Below are 20,281 nucleotides of genomic sequence, written 5' to 3'. Positions count from 1 at the left end.
CAGAGGCCCAGGAATCCAGGTGCCCGCATGGCGTGCCTGGTCTTGCCCTCTTCGTTGGGGATAGGCTCTGGGGGAGGCCTGCTGTCAGGCCTGTGGGGTAGTGACTGGTGGCAGGAGGTCGGCAGTCAGTGCTGGGCCTGGACCCCCAGGCTTGGCCGTGGTTTTGGCCCTAGTCTGGGGACTGTGGGATGATGAGGCCCTCTTGAGCCCCATGCCAAGCCCCTTTGAAGATGAGGACTGATGAACAGCATACAACCCTGGCCTGCCATCCTGGGCTGGCTGCACCCGGAGCATGGCCAGTACAGAAGCTCGTGTTTTCAGGGTGGGTGGGCATTTCCCCAGGGAGTCAGCTCTCCCTGCCCCACCCTCCTCCGTGTCCCTGACCCAGGGCTGATGAGGGGGTGGGGCGTTTGGGTAAAGGGCTATCACAGGCAGAGGCCCACCATGCCCCTTTCCTGTTGCCTGCGTACGTGTCCAGGTAACGGGCTTGTTTTGAGGAAGCTGGGCCCATCACCTCCCTGATTTGCATCCACAGAAGACATAGAAAGGGCCCCTAGAACCTAGCACCTAGAACCCAGGCCAGCTTCTGCCCCTTCCCTCACAGCTGAGGCATTACCTAAGTGCTTCTGGCCCCATGACTGTGGAATCTGTGACCTGTCCCTCCAGCCCTGCTGTGACCATAGTCACATTCAGGACTACACAGATATGAGGCTTTGCAGCCATTCCCTGGAGAGATCTGAGCCCCAGACGTAGGAGTGGGAGAGGTGTCGGTAGGTGGGCATTGCCAGGAAGGTCTTGAAGATCTAGGGAAGAAGAAACCTAGAGAAGATTCTAGGTTTCTTGGTACCTGGGTTCCCTCACTTCTTTCTAGTTCTGATCTATCTTCTGATCTATCTTGGGGCCCAAGTGGATCCCTTTCTGAATGGTTCCTCCTGTGGGGTGGGCAGTAAGCCTGCCTCTTCTGTTAGCCACAGACACTGGATGCCTTCTCTGTGCCCAGCCTGCCCCTCCCACCCCTGCAGTCACAGGTATTTACAGGGCCCTGCTGTGTGCGTGGCCCCCTCGCCTACAGCCCTTGCCCCAGCCTCAGGACCGCAGCAGAACCGGCAACTCTGGGAACAGCTAGCCAGCTTGGAGGTTTTAAATGCCCCTCTGTGTGCACATCCTCCACCCCTGATGAGGTGTCCCCTGCCTCTGGTTGCCAGGGGAGAGAGGATTTTAATCAGGGGAATGCCTGATAAAATGCGTGCTTCAGAAAGGTCCCTGAGGGTGCAGAGGCGGGCACTGGAAGACCAGTGAGAGGTCAGGGCAGCGGCCCAGGCAAGAGGTGGCAGTGGCCCAGACCCAGGCAGTGCGTAGAGGAGGAAGGGAGACTGGGTTCCATGCAGTTTAGAAAGCTTGCCTGTGGGACTTGGGGAGGCGGGTGACTCGGGATTGCTGGCTCCGGGCCATGTAGATGGCAGTGCTATTTGCTCAGGTTCAGGTATGAGAGGAGGACCCGTTTGAGGGGCAAGTTGATGAGTCCACTTAGAAATCTGTTGTAGTAGGTATGTGTAGGCATCCTGGGGAGGGGTGTCAAGGAGGCCTTGTTCAGATTTTGCCTGGCACTCTGAGGGACAGCTGGAGATAGGGGGGAGAGAAATGGCAAGTCTTAGGGAGCCAGAGGACAGGAAGAGGGCCTGGATGGAGCCCCAGACGCTAGGTCTTCCTATAGGGGTGAGTCCCTGGAAGTCAAGAGAAAAGAATCTGAAGGAACAGGGAGGGGTGCTGTCGAGAGGTCGGGCAAGATGACTGCTGAGACGTGGCCTCTGGACTTAGCTCCATGGAGTCGTGGTTGACCTTGGTGAGCACGCTGGTGTCAAGCCATGGGGGTGGCAGCTGGGCTGCAGGGACCTGAAGAGCAAGAGGGAGGTTCTCAGTGGTCTGGAGGGCCCGGGCCGGAACCTAGTTGGGGTAAAGGGACCGAGAGAATGGTCCTGGAGTAGGACTGAGTTGGGAACCCTGGGAGGAGGGTTCAGCGTGGGTCAGACCCCAGAAGCTGGAATGTGGAGGGTGCAGACCTGGGGCCAGCCCCCGGGGTCACCTGGTGGCGTGCAGCTGGGAGGCCTCACCAGCCAGGTTGAGTAGAGCCCTAGGAGGCGCCAGGGAAGTCCTGGGGAGGAGGGGATTGGGAGGGGGAGGCCTCGCCTGCTTGGCTGTTCTCTGCGACAGGCCCCAAACAGCTCAGATTCAAAAACAAAACAGGCTTTTAAGATGCCAAGTTTGATGAAATCTGAGTGCTGGAAGAGGTGGGAGTTTTCTCTTAGAAAAAGCTGAAAATGAAGACTGAAAGCTGCGAAGGGAGCCCAAGGCTCCCCAGGCCTCCCTGACTGCCTGGCAGCCTGGGGGAGGGGTGGGGCTCTGGAAAGGGTGGGAGCCTGCAGGTCCAAGGGGCCCTTCACGCTTGCTCAGGGGTGTCCTGACCTTGACCTTGCTAAGGATGGGGCTGCCTCAGGGACAGGGCCTGAGGTGGCCTTGGCTCCCTTAGAGTGCGGGCGGGCTGGGGGAGCCAGCAGCCTCGCTACCCACCAGGTCCCCTCGTGCGTCTCCACATGTCTGCGGTTCCCGGCTCTGGCCCTACAGGCGTCTCCAGGGGACTCGCCACGTCAGCATCCGTGTTGCTCTGCATGTCTGCACATGTGTGTTTCCGCGTCTCTGCGTGCCCTCCCACTGGCTCTGCTTGCGTGCGTCTGTTTCCACAGGTGCTTGTCGCTGCAGGTGCCCCTCCGCACGCACATGGATGTTTCTATTTTTGCACCTGTCTCTCTCCATGTATCTCTCTGTGGGGCCCTGGTTGTGCACGGAGGATCTAGGTGTCTGCGTTCAGCGAAGAGGTGAGGCCAGGTCCAACACTCAGGCACCGGGAAGGGGGTCAGGCCTACAGACGGTACACCCCAGGCAGCCGGTGTAAGTGTGTGTGTGTGTGTGCGTGCCTGCGTGCGCACAGAGACGCCAGGAAGCTGGGTAAACACGAGTGAGGAGTTCCTGCTGACAGACGGTACCGCCGCTCCGGGACCCCGCGAGGCGTCTCCATCTGTCCGCCTCCCTGGTGCAGCCCCCTCCCTCTGGCCCAGACTCCGCCTCAGGCATCCCGAGCTGAGCTGGACAAAGAGACCTGTGTGTGCTTTGTAGGGGGCGGCAGCAGCCTCCCTCCCCCACTGGCCTAGGCTGATCCCCTGTCCACCCCCACCCTAGCCTCATCCATCAGGCCTCAGCTCCAACCAGCCTCACCTTCCCACTGTCTCCCTCCCCTCCCCCAGCCCTAACTCGGGCAGCTCCTCCCTCCCTCCCCCCAAAGAGCTCTCCCTGGCTGCTCATGCTCAAGTGTTCCCTACTTCTGCATTTCCCTCCTCCTTCAGGAAGCCACCAAGATAGCACTGATCCAACTGCATTCCTGCTGTGGGGACCTGGGCCAAGCTCTTGTCCCTGTCTGAGCCTTAGGCTCCAAACACCCACCCCTCGGCCCCCGCACCCTTTCTCTGCCCAGTGAGGATGGCAGAGAAGAAATCAGGGTTCCCACTGCAGTATCTAAAGACCAGTGTATATGCACACGTGTGTCCCCAACCGAGGTACACAGATCTGTGGGCAGACCCTGGGAATGTGTGCGCCCTAACTGCATGCAGGCAGAATACACAAAGAGCTGTAGAGGCTTCCCAGTACCTCTGAGGTCCACTAAAGTCCCCACGGGTTTTTCTTTTCTTCGCGGGGACCCTTTTATCAGAGGATGGACCGACCTTTGCCTCAGAGGGACACACTGCAAAAACCTGGCCAGGGGCAGATGTGGGGACCTCTCCGCTCTGTGCGCACTGAGGGGGCAGCCCCCAGCTAGGCGTCGATTGAGCGGGAAGGAATCTGGGCTCCCTAGAGTTGGGGAGTAGGGTCTTGAGTAGGGGTGTTGTGACTCAGCTCAGGAGGGGACGGGAGGGGTCGCAGCGGCTCGGACCGCGGATGCGCGCACCGCTTGGACTCGCAAGCGCCGCCTTTCCGCCGAGGCGCCGGCTCTCCGCCGTTGCCATAGTTACCAGGAGGTCTGGAGTGGGGAGGGACCCTTCCTCCCGCGGCGCTGCGCAGCCCCGCCGCCCTCAGGATGGATTTTGAGCGGACTCGGCGTGACCAGTCTGTGCCGGTGTTGGAAAGTGGTGCGTGCCGGCGGGTGGCCGTGTGTGGAGCAGTCGTGTTCGTTTTGCAGAAATAAAAACGCGGCGGCGTTGTGTGCAGGGGTCTGCGATGGAGCGCCCAGCCAGAAGCCCAGCCGGCAGAGGGCGTGGTATGGGAGCAGGATGGTGGCTGGCTCCCGCAGGGCCATCCCGAGCCCAGCGCCCACACCCTGCCCAATGTGGGGTCCCACCACCTGGTCTCATCCCAGCCCCACCTCGATTTAACTCTGTGGCCTTGGCAGGTTCCTGGATCTCTCTGCGCCTCCATTTGCTCATATACTTTACACAGTTTCAGTAAAGATTAGATCAGTTTGTAAGGCATTTTAATGCATTATCTGGAACTAGGAAGTGCTCCATAAACCTGACCTTTATCCCTCTACCTGGGCCTCTGTTTTCCCCGTTGTTGATGGGTTTGAAGTGATCATGTGATGCCAGCCTGAGGAGGAATTTGCCCTGGTCCTTAGCGTGAGTGGTTCAGGGTACAGTGACCCCAAGCTCCTGCGGTTCAAGGTACAGGGGTTATGTGAAGAGGATAAACGTGACAGTCTGATGGTCGGTCAGTGTACACCAGCCTGCCCAGGACTCAGCTTGGCCAGACGGGCACAGGTGTCAGTAAGTGGCTGCTGTCCTTGGCTATATTTGAATGTGCCTGGGGGTGGGGGTGCTCCACCAAGTGAGTGTGGAAGGAAGAGCCAACAGCAGGTCATTCCTGAAGGGCTGGAGTCCTCCTGTGAGACACGCTCCCCCCACCAAGGTGCAGAACTGCAGCCTTCCGACTTGTGCCTGGAAGCCTAGTTGGCACAAGGGACTGGCTTTTGGGTCCCGCTGTTTTATGGACTCTTCACACATTCCGGTTTTAGGCTCTGGCGGCTATGCCTCAGGGATGATCTGAGCCAAGGACGGAGCCATTGAGGGCACGATAATTGAGGGAGGAAAATTAATTGTCCTTAATTTGGCACGATCCCAAAGACTTTCCCCGTGTTAGGAATTCAGAATACATTCCCAGGACACAGGGCTGCAGATGTATGTACTTCTTCCCTTCTCCTTGATCAGCACCTTGTGGGTAGAGATGGAGGCCCACTGACTCCTGGGCCCTAACTCTGGCAGGCCCTGCCTCGCTACCACTCCACTGCTCAGGAGGGCTGAGCAGGTAGAATTGAGGCCTGGGAAGAACTAGACTGGTGCCCCAGTGGGCTGGGATGGCTCCAACAGCCCAGAGTGTCCCCTGGCTGTTGGGGAGTCCAGGAAGGGTGGAAGTGGATGGAGCTCTGCCTGGGCCTTCCTGGAAAAGCTAGTGGCGGCAGGACCAAAGGAAGCTGTTTCCCTGCTGGGTGCATCCCAAGTCCTGCTTTCATTTCCATCCTCCCTTTTCTTGCCACGGTTAACATTTTCCTTTTAAAAATCAGAGCTAAAAGTCAGGATGCTGTGGCATCATATTTACAGCCAAACAGACGCTGGATTCATGTCTGGAATTTATAGGGCTGCAGGTGGGGAGATGTTCTGCCAGCTACCTAGAGAAGCTGGGGAGGTGACTCCTACTGGTCCCTGCCCCTTCTCCCGACAGGGTCACAGTCCCTTAGGGATGCTTAGGCAGCTGGAGCCTTGGCAGAGCGCCCCCTGGGGTGTGGCAGCAGAGAGAGAAATGTCTTGCCCTTGCCTGCTGGGGCTCCTCCAGCTTCCTCTCCTGCCTGCCCACCAGTCACTTCTCCTGGGTCTCTGGGGGGACCAGCCCTGCCAGCCTCTACCTTCCTCCTTTCTGAGGATGCCACTTGCCTTTTCCCTGGCATGGGAGCTGACCTCAGCAAACATCCCCGCACACTCGAGCTGGGCCTGCGGGAGGGAGATGGGTGTGGTGCTGGCCTCCCCAACCACGGGGCCCCGCTCCTCTATCAAGAAACTGACAAAGGACAGGGTTCCCATTCCCCTACTGGGTGTGCAGCCCGGCATCCACACTGGTGGAGAGGCTCTGCCGAACCGCCACACTCACTCTGTGGTTTGCTCCTGGCAAGGGGCGCCTCTCACCAGACAGGAAGGGGGCCCCAGGCCCAAGTCTTGGTACTTGCCTGCCCTGGTGGCCCAGCCCTTGCTATTATAATAATGTCAGCCAGTAGTCCTTGGGTTCTGATTCTTTGTCCGATACTTTCCAGCACGTTATGTGCATCATTAGATGTAGTTTTCACGATGACTTTATAAGGAGGGCACTTGAACCTTGTTAATAGATAAAAATGGATAAAGGGAGAGGATTAGTAACACTCCCAGGTCGCAGAGCTAGTTAGTGATGGAGGCGGGAGCTCTACTTGGTCTGCACTTGTCCAGAGTCTGTGTTCAGCCCCATGTGCTCCCAAGGGTGGGGAGTGGGCAGCCTTGCCCCTGTCTGGGTCCCTCAGGACTAATGCAGGAGTCCGTGTGCAGTGGGAGTAGGGGTGTGCTGCTGCGGTCCATGCCTGTTGCTCCTGTGGACATGACTGCTCTGTGAGCCCCCAACCACTGGCAAGCTGGGAGAAAGCAGTAGCCAAGGAGTTTTGCTTCCCTCATCAACTTTTGATGTCCTCACAGGGCTTTTTTTTTTTTTTTTTTCCCTTTTTTAAATCTCTTCAGCCTCCACATGCTCAGACCTGGGTTCCCAGGCCTGACCATGGCCTCCAGGGTCAGGACTGAGTAAGGAAGGAGGTTCAGGGTGGGCACCAGGGATTGAAGATGGGTCATTGTAAGGCAAAGGGTGCCCAGAGTCAGGGCCAGAACCCAGGCGGTGACATGGGGCTCTGCCCCTGGTGGAGCTGAAGGCTGGATGCAGGCAGCAGAAAGGACACTACCCACGCACACAAGAGGGTGGGGACTGGATGGCACAGGGAGCCTCTGGGCTGAGTTGTGGCTGGTGATGCCACTGTGGGAGCCATGGGCCCCCTACAGCCCAGTGTCCATGAAGCACATGCTTCTGTGGCCAGGAGAGGCTCAAAACTTATTTTCCCAGGGCCTGGAGAGGTAAGTACTCATGTCTGCAGTCTGAGGCCTACTTCTCAGACCTGTAAACTCCCTGGCGGGACACAGTGGGCTCCCTAGCAGCTCGCTGACCCCATGAAGGGCACAGCTGGGTAGTAGGGCTCCAGACTCTGGTTCCTCACGTCAGGGCAGGCGTCGTACTTAGAATGCAGAAAAGAGAGGAGCCAAGGGTCACAGCCACCCTGGGAATCATGACGGTCCCATCCGGCAGGCAGTGCCAACCCTAACATGCACATCTGCTCTCTGTCTGCAGAGGAACAGCTGCCCCTTGGGTTCCCCTCCATCGACATGGGGCCTCAGCTGAAGGTGGTGGAGAAGGCCCGCACGGCCACTATGCTGTGTGCAGCAGGCGGGAATCCAGACCCTGAGATCTCTTGGTTCAAGGACTTCCTCCCTGTGGACCCCGCCGCGAGCAACGGCCGCATCAAGCAACTGCGTTCAGGTGAGCAGAGGGCTAGGGTCGACGGGCCGCGCAGACTTCAGGAAAGGTGCTGGGCTGGACCCCAGCGCTTCTCTCTTGGGCCTGGGAGCTACGGGAGGCCTTGGCCTGGGTTGACCTTCCAGGGCTGAGCAGAGGGTACCTGGTGGGTGGGCCAGATACTGCTGTAGGCCCACCTGAGCTGCCCAGGAAGAGAGCTTGGCAGCGAGAGCTGCTCATCAGTGATTCCTTCACCTTCCTGGGACTGTCCGACTCCACACTACAGCCCGCCTCTGCACCTGGAGGTACGAGTGTCTTTCCCAGCCTGTGTTGGGCTCTGCAAAGGTGCTCTGTGGGCATTCATCCTCCACCTTCCCTGGAGCCTGGCCTGAGAGAGGGGCCCGGACAGTGCTTCTCTGTGCTTCTCTGGACGGCAGGGAAAGAGGCCAAAGATGTCTGATTCATCAGGCTTCCAAAGGCTGGACCTCAGAGGCTTGCAGCCAGGGGGATGTTCAGCCATCCTTCGGCCACCCGGGCCACCCGTCTCCTCTGGATGTCTCAGTCGAGCCAGCTTGGAGCCCTGTGAGCAAGGATACTGCCTTGAAACCGGGCGGGAGGTGTCGCCCCGTCGATCGATCTGCCTGCGAGGCTCCCGCCAGGATAATTGATTCCGTTTTTGTGGGAAGGGAGCCTTGGAATCAGCTTGGCTGCAGCTCTGCATCTGCCGCCAGTGCAGGCTGGGCTGGTCAACCTCAGTCCAGGAGCCCTCCTGCCAGCTGTGGGATGGTAGGCTCGGGCCGGGTGGCCAGCACCAACGTACCCATCAGCTGCGGTGTCAACACTGCAAAGGAGGTCATAACCCTAACCCCTCTCAGAGCCTTGCTGGCTACAGAGGTGTCGTGTCACCCCCTGGGGTGCCAGCCCCTCCACACCAGCTCCTGCCGGGTGGGCGCCCCCATGGTGCCCAGGGAAGGAGGAAGGGATGAACCACCCAGCAGGGGCAGGATTCTGGTCCCAGCTGCGGCCGCCTGAGACAGCCTACGAAGTGTTAGCTCATTTAATTTAATTAAAACTCAACAAGATGGAGGCAGCTGTAGCGCAGTTAATTAAAACAGCCATAATCAAGGCAGGAAACAGGCCGCCAGCGTTCGCGGCCGCTGCCCAGTGTGGCACAGCGGCTGCCACGGTTCGGCTCCTCTGCGTGTCCCTGCAGCCCCCAGGCAGGCTCCCCAAGCAACCAGATGGTCCTCCCTGCAGGCCTGGCCTCCGCCCGGCACTGTCTGTGGCAGCAGTTCTGGGAAGGCACGCCGTCTCGCGTGTTCCGTTTGTTAAGTATTTATGTGGCGCCTGCTGTGTGCCGGGCTTGGTGCCACCCATTCACGGCCCCATGAGTCAGCTCGTGCGTGGTATGCTGCTCACTGGCCTCCTCAGCCTCTCAGCAGCCACCCTGCCTCCCTCTCAACCCACTCGCTCCCCGGTTGCCCCGGCTTCCCTCTTTTCCAAGCGCCCCTTCTCTGCTCGGCAGCCCGGTCTGCTCATTCCTCCGGGCAGGGAGCGCGTGAGCCCTGCTCTTGCCCCGTAGACAGAGCTCTTCCCCCAGCCGGCTTACCCACCCCTGTAGCTTCAGGTTCCATCTGTCTCCACGCCTGCGAGTCCCTGTTCTGTCATTCTAACCCAAACATCCTGCTGGAGTCCTAGACTAAAAAAAGCCCTCTGGCTTCTGGGTGTTACCCTGACCGTGAAGGGTGCTAACTCCTTTCCGAACAGTGGTGCCCTGCTTCCACTGACCCTCTCTCTGTGAGTGGCAGCCCCTCTAACCCGGAACTCCTGCTCCATATAAGGAGCTCCCTAACCCTCTTGATTGGTCACCCACATGGCTTTCACGTTGGTCCTCTTTTCTCCTCCCGTATCCCAGGTCACTGGACACTGCTTTCCAAGCTCTCCCCTTGAATCCGTCCTGCAGCACTGGCAGAGTTTCCTGTCTGTGCCCCGTTTGCTCTGATGGCCTCGGTGGCATCTCGTTGCCTCCGTGGTCACGTGCACACTCCTGAACAGGCACACACAGCCCTTCTCACTCTTCCCCAGCTCACATCTCTAGCTTCTTCTCATCAGGTCCTGGCTTCACCCACTAGCTTCTTGGCCTCACTGAAGTTATTTAACTTTGAGCTTCAGTTTCTCATCTTTAAAAAGGAGTTACAGTGAGGATTAAGTGAGGCAGTGGCAGTGAGAGCTATAGTTGACTGGCCTGTGATGAGGGTTCTGTGAATGGGGCTCTTTGTAGCTCCAGTCACTCCCCAATTTGTACCGAGTCCCCCAACCACATCCTCACCCTCTGCTCACATTCACTAGAACGTGAAGCCCCCCTTCTCTGCCTGAGGCCCACTCCTTTGGGACTCCCCTTGCTATGTGTTGTCACCATCTGGCTCCAGCTCTGGTCACTTAGGCTGGGTGTTCTGCAGGGAGGGCCTGGGGTTGGCTCCCGCCTGCAAGGGCCTGGCAGGTGACCAGCACAAGCCCAGCTCTAGGACAGATATCTCTGAGCCCTGAGGATAAATGTTTTACTGATTTTGGGCCCTGTCCTTGCAGACCTGCTTCTCAGGTCCGGGGAAACCTTTCTTGTTTGACCTTTCCTGCCACCTGAAAGCGGTGACCTAAGGGTAATGGCCCAGGATCCAGCTTCTGGGATGGCATCTGAGGGGGCCTCAGTCATCCCACTTGCTCAATAATCAGACTCTTTCCATCACTGCCTGACCCTGGTCCTGACCCTTGACCCAGTAGCTGATGCCCCTGGCCTGTACGATTTAGAAGGGTGTGGAACTGTGCCGGGCACATCTGACAGGGGCGTCCCTGATGGAGTGGAATAGCCCCGAGCACTCAGCTTTTACAGGGACCTCACAGTTTACGCATCACCAACCGTTTACAAAGTGCTTTTCTGCCTTTGGTTGCACTTGACTCTCTTGCAACCATGAGAAGTAGGGCAGTTTGTGATTATCAGGCCTGCTTTACAGGCGAGTTAGGGAGTCACCCACCCGGGATCACGTGGAGATCCGAGGCTGGGGATATCCCCTGGGACTGCATCTAGGGCCTTCTACTATCGCATCTGACTAAACTGGGGCCTGGGGAGAGGCTGGGCCCTGCCAGGGCCCCAGAGCGCCACAGCCTCGTCTTCTCCGAACCTCAGGCCCTCCCCGACCGTACCCAGAACTCCTCAGGTGTCTGCGGACTGAGCCCCATCACATGGCATCAGAGCGTGGCTGCCTGGAGCAAAAGCATGAGACAAGTGCGTATGCCCAGGCACGACCCCTGCTCAACAGGTGCTTTCTTCTCCAAAGTGACGTCACCTGCTGCCACAGCCTGTGCCTCTTGAAGGATTTGAACTTGAGACCCGGTGTGGGCCCCAGAGGAATGGGCACAAACTCAGGGAGAGTGGAAGTCAGTCAGGAGTGGGCAGCATCACTGGAGCCAAGACCGGGCTGACCACCAGGTGGGGACTCCAGACCACTGCTGTGGGCCCCACACTCTGCCAAGTCCGGAAGGACCACTGGGACACCTCAGTGCTGCACTCATCCCACGGCCTCAGTGTATATGCCACCATCCCCATCACCGTGGAGGACCACTTGCCCACACTGTCCGCTGCTCAGCCAGACACCTGAGCCTGGATGCCAGCATCTGGCTGCAGAAAGAGGCCCACCGGCCCAGACAGGTGGGCCTGAGGGCTGCAGCCCCCATTCTGTCCTAGCACCAGCTGGTCTGCCAGGAGGGCCTGCTGCCAGCAACAGTCCCTTTTATCCGAACACTCTGGCACCCCTCAGGGGTAGTGTGGGTCTGAGGGACCCTCCAGTCTCCCACACCCATCACGGAAAATGGAAAAGACAAATTCTTTCAGTTTGGTGGGGAAACGGCTTTCCAGAGAGGCCCAGAGTCTTGTCACACAGCAGGTTCGGTTTTGGGATTACTGAGGCCAGAGCTAGGGGTCCCAGCCCTGGAGCATTTAGGTGGCCACCCCTTCCCCTCCCTTTCCCTCTCCCCCTCCCATGTCAGACCTGCACTGTAGTAGATCAGCCTGTGGACATTGTGGTCTCAGGACCCCTGGTTGTAAATGTCAGAGGATCTCCAAGAGCTTTTGTTTGTGTGGATTATTTAACAGTATTTGCCATATTAGATGTTAAGACCAAGAAAATTTTAAGTATTTATTAATCCACTTTAAAATAATTTTAAAATCCATTACGTGTTAACATAAACAACATTTTTTTTAATGGAAAATAATTATATTTTGTGAAACAAAAGCATTCAGTGAGAAGAGCGGCCCTGTTTTACACTTTTACAAATCTCTTTAATTTGGGGTTTAATAGAAGGCAGCTGGATCCTCCTGTCTGCTGCTGTCTTTGGTCTATTGTGATATCACATCCTGATGCCTCCAGGAGACTCCCTGTATGTTTATGAGAGAACAGGAATGAAAAAGACCAAAAGCTTCTCAGTAATGTGAAAATGGCTTTGACCTTGCAGACCCCTGAAAGGGCCTCAGGGACCCTGAGGGTCCATGAAGCACGCCCGGAGGATCACCGGGAAGATGACTCTCCCTGGACCGTCTCTGTGTGCCTCACACACTGCCCAGGGCCCAGCGCTGCCTTCGCCTTCTCTGCAGCCTCTGAGTCTGCAGGAGGCAGCCTGGTCCAGTGGGAAGGCTGTGAGCCAGCCCTGGTTGGTTCCTGCCACCTCGTAAGCTGTGTGACCTGGGGCTTCGAGCACTTGATGTTCCTCAGCCTCTATTTCCTCATTCTTGCGGACATGGATAATTCCTCCTCAGTGGGTGTCAGGTTCAATGAGCTGTAATCAGTGTTTGTCTCCAGCACACTGCCTTCCCCAGGAGTGGGCAGAGAAGGGCAGGGTCAACAGTGCTGACCTGGACCTGCCCATAGGCCCCCGCTCCTCTGGATGGGGCAGCCGGAGAGAGGGGCCGCTGTTGGGGAGGGAGCCAGTCTAGACCTGATAATAGCCCCGCACTGGGTGTTTGCAGGGTGAGCCTCTGGCCCTCTAGGCTGCTGATTCCCAGGGTTACAAGGCAATGAGCAGGCAAAGGGGTGTGAGGCATGGCCTCTGCCTCTCACCAGCCAGGTTGGGGGTACTCTGCAGGTCACTCTGTTCAGCAGGGTTGAGTGACCTCACAGGGATCTGCCACCCAATGGTGAGGACGGGGCTGGTGTGTGTGTTTGTAGGGGGCTGGTCTGGAAGTGGCCTGAAGTGAGCCCTCCCTTTAGCCCTTTCTTCTGTCTGCTTAAATGCTTTGCTTTGGGTAAGTCCTCTGTTTTGAAATCCTACTCAATCTTGTGCACTTCAGGGACACCCTTCAGGGGTCCCTGCAGGGTGGGGTTATCACCTCTTCTCTTCACTTTCCCCCTCCATTGACCTCAGCCAGTGGGGTCTGCAGGAGCCCTGCCTCACCGTCCTGATTCCTGCCACCCCCCAGCCCTTCTGACCCAGCCTCAGTTGCCCCCCTCCTCAGAGCCATGCCAGTGACCTGGGGAACACAGCTTCGCCTCCACGCAGCTGGCGCTTGCTCACATACCACCTGCAGCGGCCTTAGCCAGACCTCAGTTTCTCCGTGTATTTATTGAGGCCCTCTCTCGCGTTTTATTTTATCTGATTTGGCTTTTTGTGGCTTTCCTTCCTTTTGTACTAATGCTTCTCTCTGATCTTATTTGCATTCAAATTACCTCGCCAGGTGGTTCACCAATCAGAGGTAAGAATGCTGTCCGTGCATCTCGCCACACCACGCCTCGCCACGCCGTCACCACCACTCCATCCCGTCCCGTCCCGTCGTCACCTCCCCCATCCCCACCTCTCCAGCCTCCTCATCTCCAGCTCCGGCCCCTCAGCACCACCGGCCACCACACACATCCACTCTCAGCCATCCCCTCCTGTGACTCATCCATTCCAAGTCTGGATTGTGGACATAACTCGGCTCTTCCCCGCCTTGGGGCTGCAAGCCCACCGACCAGGCCTTCTAGGCCAGCCCCGCAGACAGAAGGGGCTCTGCTGGCTCCTACAGGGAAGCCGGGCCCTGGTCTTCAAGGCTGGCCAGAGATGGAGAATCTTCCCATGAGGTGGGGGAGCATGACCAAGCCTTGCCTTCCATCTCAAGAACCTCCTTGGTCTTGGGGCCTTCAGTCATTGCTAGCTCCCCCTTCAACATCCAGCCCTGTGGTAGAGTGAGGCTCCCCCTGTAAATCTCTCAGTCCAGCAAACGCTGGGAAGGACTGGCAGTTAAGACTAACACAGAGGCTGGAAAGCCAACAGAAATCAACAGGGTCCTGGGTAGCCCGATCCCCTGACCTGTGCTTTCATGCTGCAGGACCCTACATTCAGGGATTCCAAGCCCAGACTGGACTCAAAGATCCACGAAGAGCCATGTTCAAGTTTGACTCAACTTCGTGTCCTTTGAAAACTCAGTTTCTCTCTCGAAAGTCTGTTTCCTCCTGTTTAGGCTGAGGCCAGGGACCCACCTCATGGGGCATGATGACTAGAGCAGAGGGAGAGGATTGGGTATGGTCTGGCCCAGAGCAGACATCCTGTAAAATGGTGGCTTCTGTAGTGTTTGTATTCACATCGTTTTCTCCCCGCCTCTCAGTATCCTTGGGCACCTCTAGACCCTCAGAGTTCAGGGCCAGGCTGTTTTCAGAACAGAAGATGGGGCCAGGCCCCCACTGCCGGCTCATGGTGTTGGTTCCAGACTTGGGGGTTTCTGTGTGCAGTAGTCTCAGGGTCTGCGTGGGGTCCCCTGACCAGTCCTGGTTCTTAATGCAGGGGAGCCTCCTCCTCCACCCAGGATCCCACCCAGGTACCACTTCCTGCTCTCACCTGTGGCACCAGCTTCCAGGACTCTCCTCTACCCTCAGCTGAACTGACCTTCGTACAGCCCCCTCTCCCCTTGGCCAGGGGCCTGACCCCCATCTGCTTGAATGAGCGTTTTCTGTGACAGCGTCCATCCATCCCATAAACATGACCTGTTGGGTGCCCGTCAGGGCTGTTCTCGTAGGAGCTGGGTATTTGGCATGTGTCCTGGGTCCTCATGCTCCCTGATGCTGGTGGGGAGGGCTGACCAGGACCACAGAGCAGGCCAGCCCTTTCTCCCTCTGCTTTGGGGTCGAGCCTAAGCATTGCTCTCCCCACCTCCCGTGTTCATAGCCCCTCCTGCTGCCCAGCATTTGGGTGATGAAAGAGAGGTATTGGGGGTGAAGAGGCTGTTACATGCTACAGCTCAGACCTGCAGTGGGACCCCGCCCCCTGGAGCCTGGGCCCCGAGAGCTCCTCGTGGCTCCTGTCCCATTGGGTCAGGCGGGATCAGGCAGTTCTGTCTGCGTCCTGTGTGGGTGTAACTGTCAGCCGGCCTGGGCTCTGGGAGGGGTAGGTCTGTGTAGGCAGGGGTTTCTGTCAGGCTGTGTCCTGTGGGGTTGTTAACTGTCCGTTGGAGCGTCCTGCGTGGGTGTGATTGTCTGTCAGCTTGTTCCAGGGAGCGGGTGTTGCTTGTGCCTTGGGGTGTTCTGTCACGACGGTTCGCCCGGTGTGCCCTCTCCAGCAGCAGTGTTCTTAGGCGCTTACTGCCCGGGCTGGAGGTGGCCAAGTTCTGGTTTCGCCGCCACCCCCCACCTTGCCCTCGCCTTGGCCTCCCCTACCTGGTACCTGGACCTGCCAGGACTGGTCCCAGCCCTTTCCCCCGCCCTCTGTGAGGGTCATTTTCAGCGCCCACCTTCTACCCCCACCCCCACGTCCCGGCTCCTATCTGTCCGTCTGCGGCCAGAGCAGCCCTTTCGGGCGCTGGCCCGAGTGGGAGCTGCAGCCTCCATTAGCCTCCTGAATTATGCAGGAGCCGCGGTGGGTCGAAGCACTTTAGCAGGGACCAGGCTGAGGAGAGGAGCCGGAATGGGTGGGGCTGGCGGGGGTGGAGGTGAGGGCCGGGAGGAGGGGTGCTGTGAGCAGAGGCTGCTGGGCACCAGGCCTGCAGGGCCAGCCCTTCCTTCCTGTGGGTTCTGGTGGGCGGTAGAATCTCAGGTCTTGCCCGAGGAGGGCATCGCATGCTCGTGGGTTCCAAGCTGCTCCCACCCACGCCTGGCTCCATGATGCTCTGATTGGGGATGCTCATTAGCAAACAGGCTCCAGTACTGTGTACTGGCCAGAGCGTGGCAGATGCTTGGTGGAGTTGGGGGATGGGGTGGAGCCCCTGGCCGAGCCCACAGGCCCGGCTAGACCTCGAGTGGGGAGGGCTTGCTATCTGGAGCATGACCTTCAGTTCTGTCCAGGAGGCCTCTGGGCTTCTCAGGGAGAGCTTCCCAGAAGCAGCACCTGTACCAGGTGTGGCCCTGATGCCTGCCACATCTGGTCGACCCGAGCCTCAGGTGTTGTCGAGACCCCTCCTCAGGTTCCAGGCCAGACCGCCGTCTCTGTGTCCCCACAGGTGCCTTGCAGATTGAGAGCAGCGAGGAGTCGGACCAAGGCAAGTACGAGTGTGTGGCGACCAACTCTGCAGGCACTCGTTACTCGGCCCCTGCCAACCTATATGTGCGAGGTAAGGACTCAGGTGGTGCCCAACTCTGCCTGACTCAATGGAGCAAGCCGCAGTAGCCGGGCTTGCTGCCCAGAACCTTGGTGTGGACCATCGGGCTGCCATGGGCCTTGTCTCTCCTCCTTTTCACCTCTCTGCAGCAGCCGTAGCAGCAGCAGCAGCTCCCACTGGGCAAGCTCCTAACATCCACCCGACTTTGCCTTCCTCCCGCAGGCCCTTTGGGAACAGCTACTCTTGGGAGCATTTGTATCTCTTATAGGTCCTGCCTCATGGGCTTGGAGCCCCACGAGAGTCTAGAGCCTTTCGAGCAGACTGTGTGTGTGTGTGTGTGTGTGTGTGCGAACATATTCACACCTGCCTGGTCATCCTTGAGTCTGTCCTGCCCGGCCCAGCAGGGTGGGCTTCAGGCCAGGTGTACCTGCCTTCTGACCAGGTTTGCCTTGGCGCTTCCTGGGGGAGGAGCCAGGTGTGCCTTGTCATCAGCCAGGACCCTTGTGTAGGGGGGTGAGGCCCAGGCAGCTTTGAGCCCCTGCAGGTGGGCACCTCATGCGTTTGAGGTATTTCTCGCTGGGACTAAGCGGGTCACGTGTTCACAAGTCCAGGTGCCCAGCAGAGAGGGTCTGGGGCTGTTTTGGCCTGTCCAGTCTCTGTTATGCTCATAGCCCAAGGGGAACCAAAGCTGGCCACCTGCGCCTTCCTGAGAACACTCTGGGTTTTGTGTGCACAGTGTCCAGGAGGGGCCTTTAGCACCCCTCCTACCTCTACCATCCCCCCAGTTAATCCTCCTTCACAGATGGGCGTCATGAAAAGTGAAACCGTCTCCCCTCAGGGGATTTCTAAAGGAAAGTGGATGCCGCTTCTTTGCAGTGATGATTTCATCACGCTAAGTGCTTAGTACAGCTTCACAGCGGGCGTCGTCTGCCTGTCCGCCCAGGCCAAGCGCGGGGCAGGGCGGACGCAGTGCCCTGTCCCACCTTTCAGGGCCATGTGGTCAGACAGACCAGAGAGAATTAGGCCATCAACCATGAGCTTATTAAGGGGCTGTGCTGTCAGGGCACAAGATCCCAAGAGGCCACAGGTGATGGGCAAATGGGGCTTCAGAGAGTGGCTGATGCCTCGTCAGAATTGGGGGCATGGGATGGGAGGTCCCCATTGGTCCCCTTCTCAGGTGTTCTGCTCTTCAGGGCTCACTGGAGCTGCCCCAGGGCCTGTCTTAAGGAGCAGCGTCAGGGCATGGAGGCCAGGAGCATGCAGGTCACCCAGATAGCCAAGATGAGTATGTCAGAAATTGCACGGCCTTCCCCCCACGCTGCCCCCAGCGGAGCTTCTGACCAATACACAAGGTCCTAATGAGTCCCCTCTGAGAGGAGCAACTGAATGACTCTCCTCAGAGACCTCCCTCCTCCACCCAGACTGTTCCAACTGCTGTGTGGGCCTGACCTAGCACTTCTTCCAGAAGACCATCGTGTTGAGACTGTGGAGTTTCGAGGCCTCAGCAGTGAAGTCCTTCACTGCATGTGGCTACACCAGGGAGAGGAGGGGCGGGCAGAGCTGCAGGCACCATACTGAGGCAGGAGGCCCAGAGCTGGGGTGGCTGAGCTCCTCGTCGCCGTCTTGGCTGTGCGGCGTTCTCTGAAGTCACCGTCACGCTGGCCTCAGCCCGAGGTGGGACAGTAGGTCTCTTTGGATGAGCTGAGCTCAGCTGCTGTAGCTGGTGGCTCGGGCTCTGATCAGGGGGCTCTTACCTCCTTGTCTGTGGGAACTTCACTGTCTGCACGTGATGGGCTCAGGCAGGACTCTTAACTGGTTCCTGCCATGGCCCATCCCCCACTCCCACGGGTCTTCCTGAACTGCCTTCCCGGACCCATTTCCACAGGCCTTTTGGGCCGGGAACATGGGTGTTCCTTTAGTTCTAGCCCCACTTGCTGCTGCTGCTGCTGCTAAGTCGCTTCAGTCGTGTCCGACTCTGTGCGACCCCAGAGATGGCAGCCCACCAGGCTCCCCGGTCCCTGGGATTCTCCAGGCAAGAACACTGGAGTGGGTTGCCATTTCCTTCTCCAATGCATGAAAGTGAAAAGTGAAAGTGAAGTCGCTCAGTCGTGTCCGACTCTTCTCGACCCCATGGACTGCAGCCTACCAGGCTCCTCCGTCCGTGGGATTTTCCAGGCAAGAGTACTGGAGTAGGGTGCCACTGCCCTCTCAGAATCCTAAAATAGGGACAGCCTCGCTTTGGTTGTTCCTCGCTCTTACTGGCACACACACACATTCCTGTGGGGCCAGTCCTCAGTCCGTCCCTAAGACGTGTCTGATAGCCAGGCCCCCACCTGAATCCGTACCCGCCCTGCTTTGCAGAGAGAGATTTGCCCTGTACCCCTAGGACAGAACCCTAAGCTGTGCTGCTAGGACCCTGGCATCTGGGGTCCACCCCCGCTCCTCATCATGGTCTTGGCAGAGCCCCTGCTTTCTGCCCCAGCAGTGCTGAGAGCCCCATCAGCCCTTTACTTTTCTGGGACAGCCTCTGTGGTGCTGGCCACCAGCTCTGTATCCTGAACCCCTCTTGGGGGTGGGCACGCATGGAGAAAGCCCCCAGTGCTGGCCTGTGCCCGCCTGCTTCCCGGCAGAGCGGTGGTAAAGCTTCCTTCCAGACAGGGCACCTGTCACCCTCCAGGCCAGTGGGAGACCCGCCCTGGGCTCAGCCTTAGCATCGAGGTCAGTGGGGACACCAGCTCAGGGTTTCTCAACCTCAGCACCATTGACATTTGAGACCAAGTAACCCTACACTCTGTGGGGCTGTCCTGTGCACTTTGGGGTGTTTACCGACCCACTGGATACAATAGCACCCCCTGGTCACCGCTCACAGGGTCTCCAGACCTTGCCCAGTGTAGCTTGGGGGAATCCTCCTCCCCACCATTACGAAACACTCTTCAGATGGACAGCCTCACTCTGGCTCTTGTCTCCATCCATCTCTAACTCTCTTCTGCCACGTCCATGGGGCCCGAAGTCATGTCTCCTCCTCGGATTTGGCTCCAGTGTCCACCTCACACCCCTCCTCTGTCCCGCAGACTAGGGGCCCCCTCTCTCAGACCCTAAGTGGCTGCATTTCATAGGCCCGTGCGTGTAGAGCTCCCAGCCTGGTGCTGGGCACGCAGAAAGTGCTGGGCAATCAGTAGCCACTGCTGCCGCGGGGAAAACACCATGGGGCTGCACCACCCAGTTTCGTCTGACTTTGCTCAGTTGCCTGCAGCTCCACCCACGGTCTAGCAGGCCCAGGCATGCCGGGTGGACCAGCCTCTCCATCCCACTACCTCCCCCAGTGACTCACTCTCTCCTTCCATCCACAGCGTCTCTCTCGTCTAGCTCTTAGGACGCACAGCTGCCAGGGACCAGGGAGGGGCCACGCTTTCCACCGAGCCTGGCCTGCTTGCCCCCGCCCTTCCCCACTTCTCTGCAGGGACCTGGCCGCTGGGCCGCAACTGTCTGTAAACGGGGCGACAGCTCCATGGCTTCTCCCCACAGGCTCCAGACCAGCTTCCTCACACTCTGGGGCCGCGCAGCATGGGGCTTCCTCAAGGTGGCGGGGTTCTAGTGGCCCATGTGCCTCGGTGGGTTTGTGGGCTGGGTGGGCCCTGAGCTCAGTGAGTCTGTTTGAGCCTTGGGGTGCGCGTGAGGCATGGGGGCCTGCCTGTGCCACACTCCCACCCGTCCCTGTCCCGCCCTTTGGCACCCGGCACCTGCCGGCGGGACCCAGCCCTGTCCGCCCGTGTCCTCCATGAGTCCTGAGTCTTTTGTGAGCGGCGTGGTCCGCGCGCACCTGTGGGCACGTGTGTGTGCGTGGGGCACAAGAGTCTTGTCTCGTTTTCGTGCTGTGTGGGCAGATGAAGGTTGGCCTGTTTTTACTCTCTCTGTGTTTCTCCTTGTCTTTTTTTTATTCCCTCCTCATCCTCATCGCACTCTGCCATCAACCCAAACTCTCATCTCTCAGATCAGCGAGAAGGTTGGTCCTTTTCACTTCTTATCCATCTACAGTTTGTCCATCGACGGGATGCCCCCGTCAGTAGGGACCAGAGGGCTCGGTCAGCTCTTCGGGCTCACCCCAGTCAGGCCTGC

At 58.5% G+C, this 20,281-nt stretch overlaps 1 protein-coding gene across 9 annotated transcripts in view; it reads left to right on the top strand.

The window, feature by feature from the left end:
• PTPRF (protein tyrosine phosphatase receptor type F) overlaps positions 1-20,281 on the top strand; it is an 84,321-nt gene that overhangs the window by 27,966 nt on the left and 36,074 nt on the right. For all 9 annotated transcript variants that reach the window (XM_024987593.2, XM_024987579.2, XM_059883468.1 and 6 more), the window contains 2 exon segments: positions 7,450-7,638; positions 16,067-16,177. In XM_024987593.2, coding sequence (XP_024843361.1) covers positions 7,450-7,638; positions 16,067-16,177 — 300 coding nt within the window.

This window comes from Bos taurus, chromosome 3, assembly GCF_002263795.3.
Source record: "Bos taurus isolate L1 Dominette 01449 registration number 42190680 breed Hereford chromosome 3, ARS-UCD2.0, whole genome shotgun sequence".
NCBI classification, from domain to species: domain Eukaryota; kingdom Metazoa; phylum Chordata; class Mammalia; order Artiodactyla; family Bovidae; genus Bos; species Bos taurus.
The sequence above is the reverse complement of the archived record's forward strand: the minus strand, read 5'-3'. Positions and strand labels throughout refer to the sequence as shown.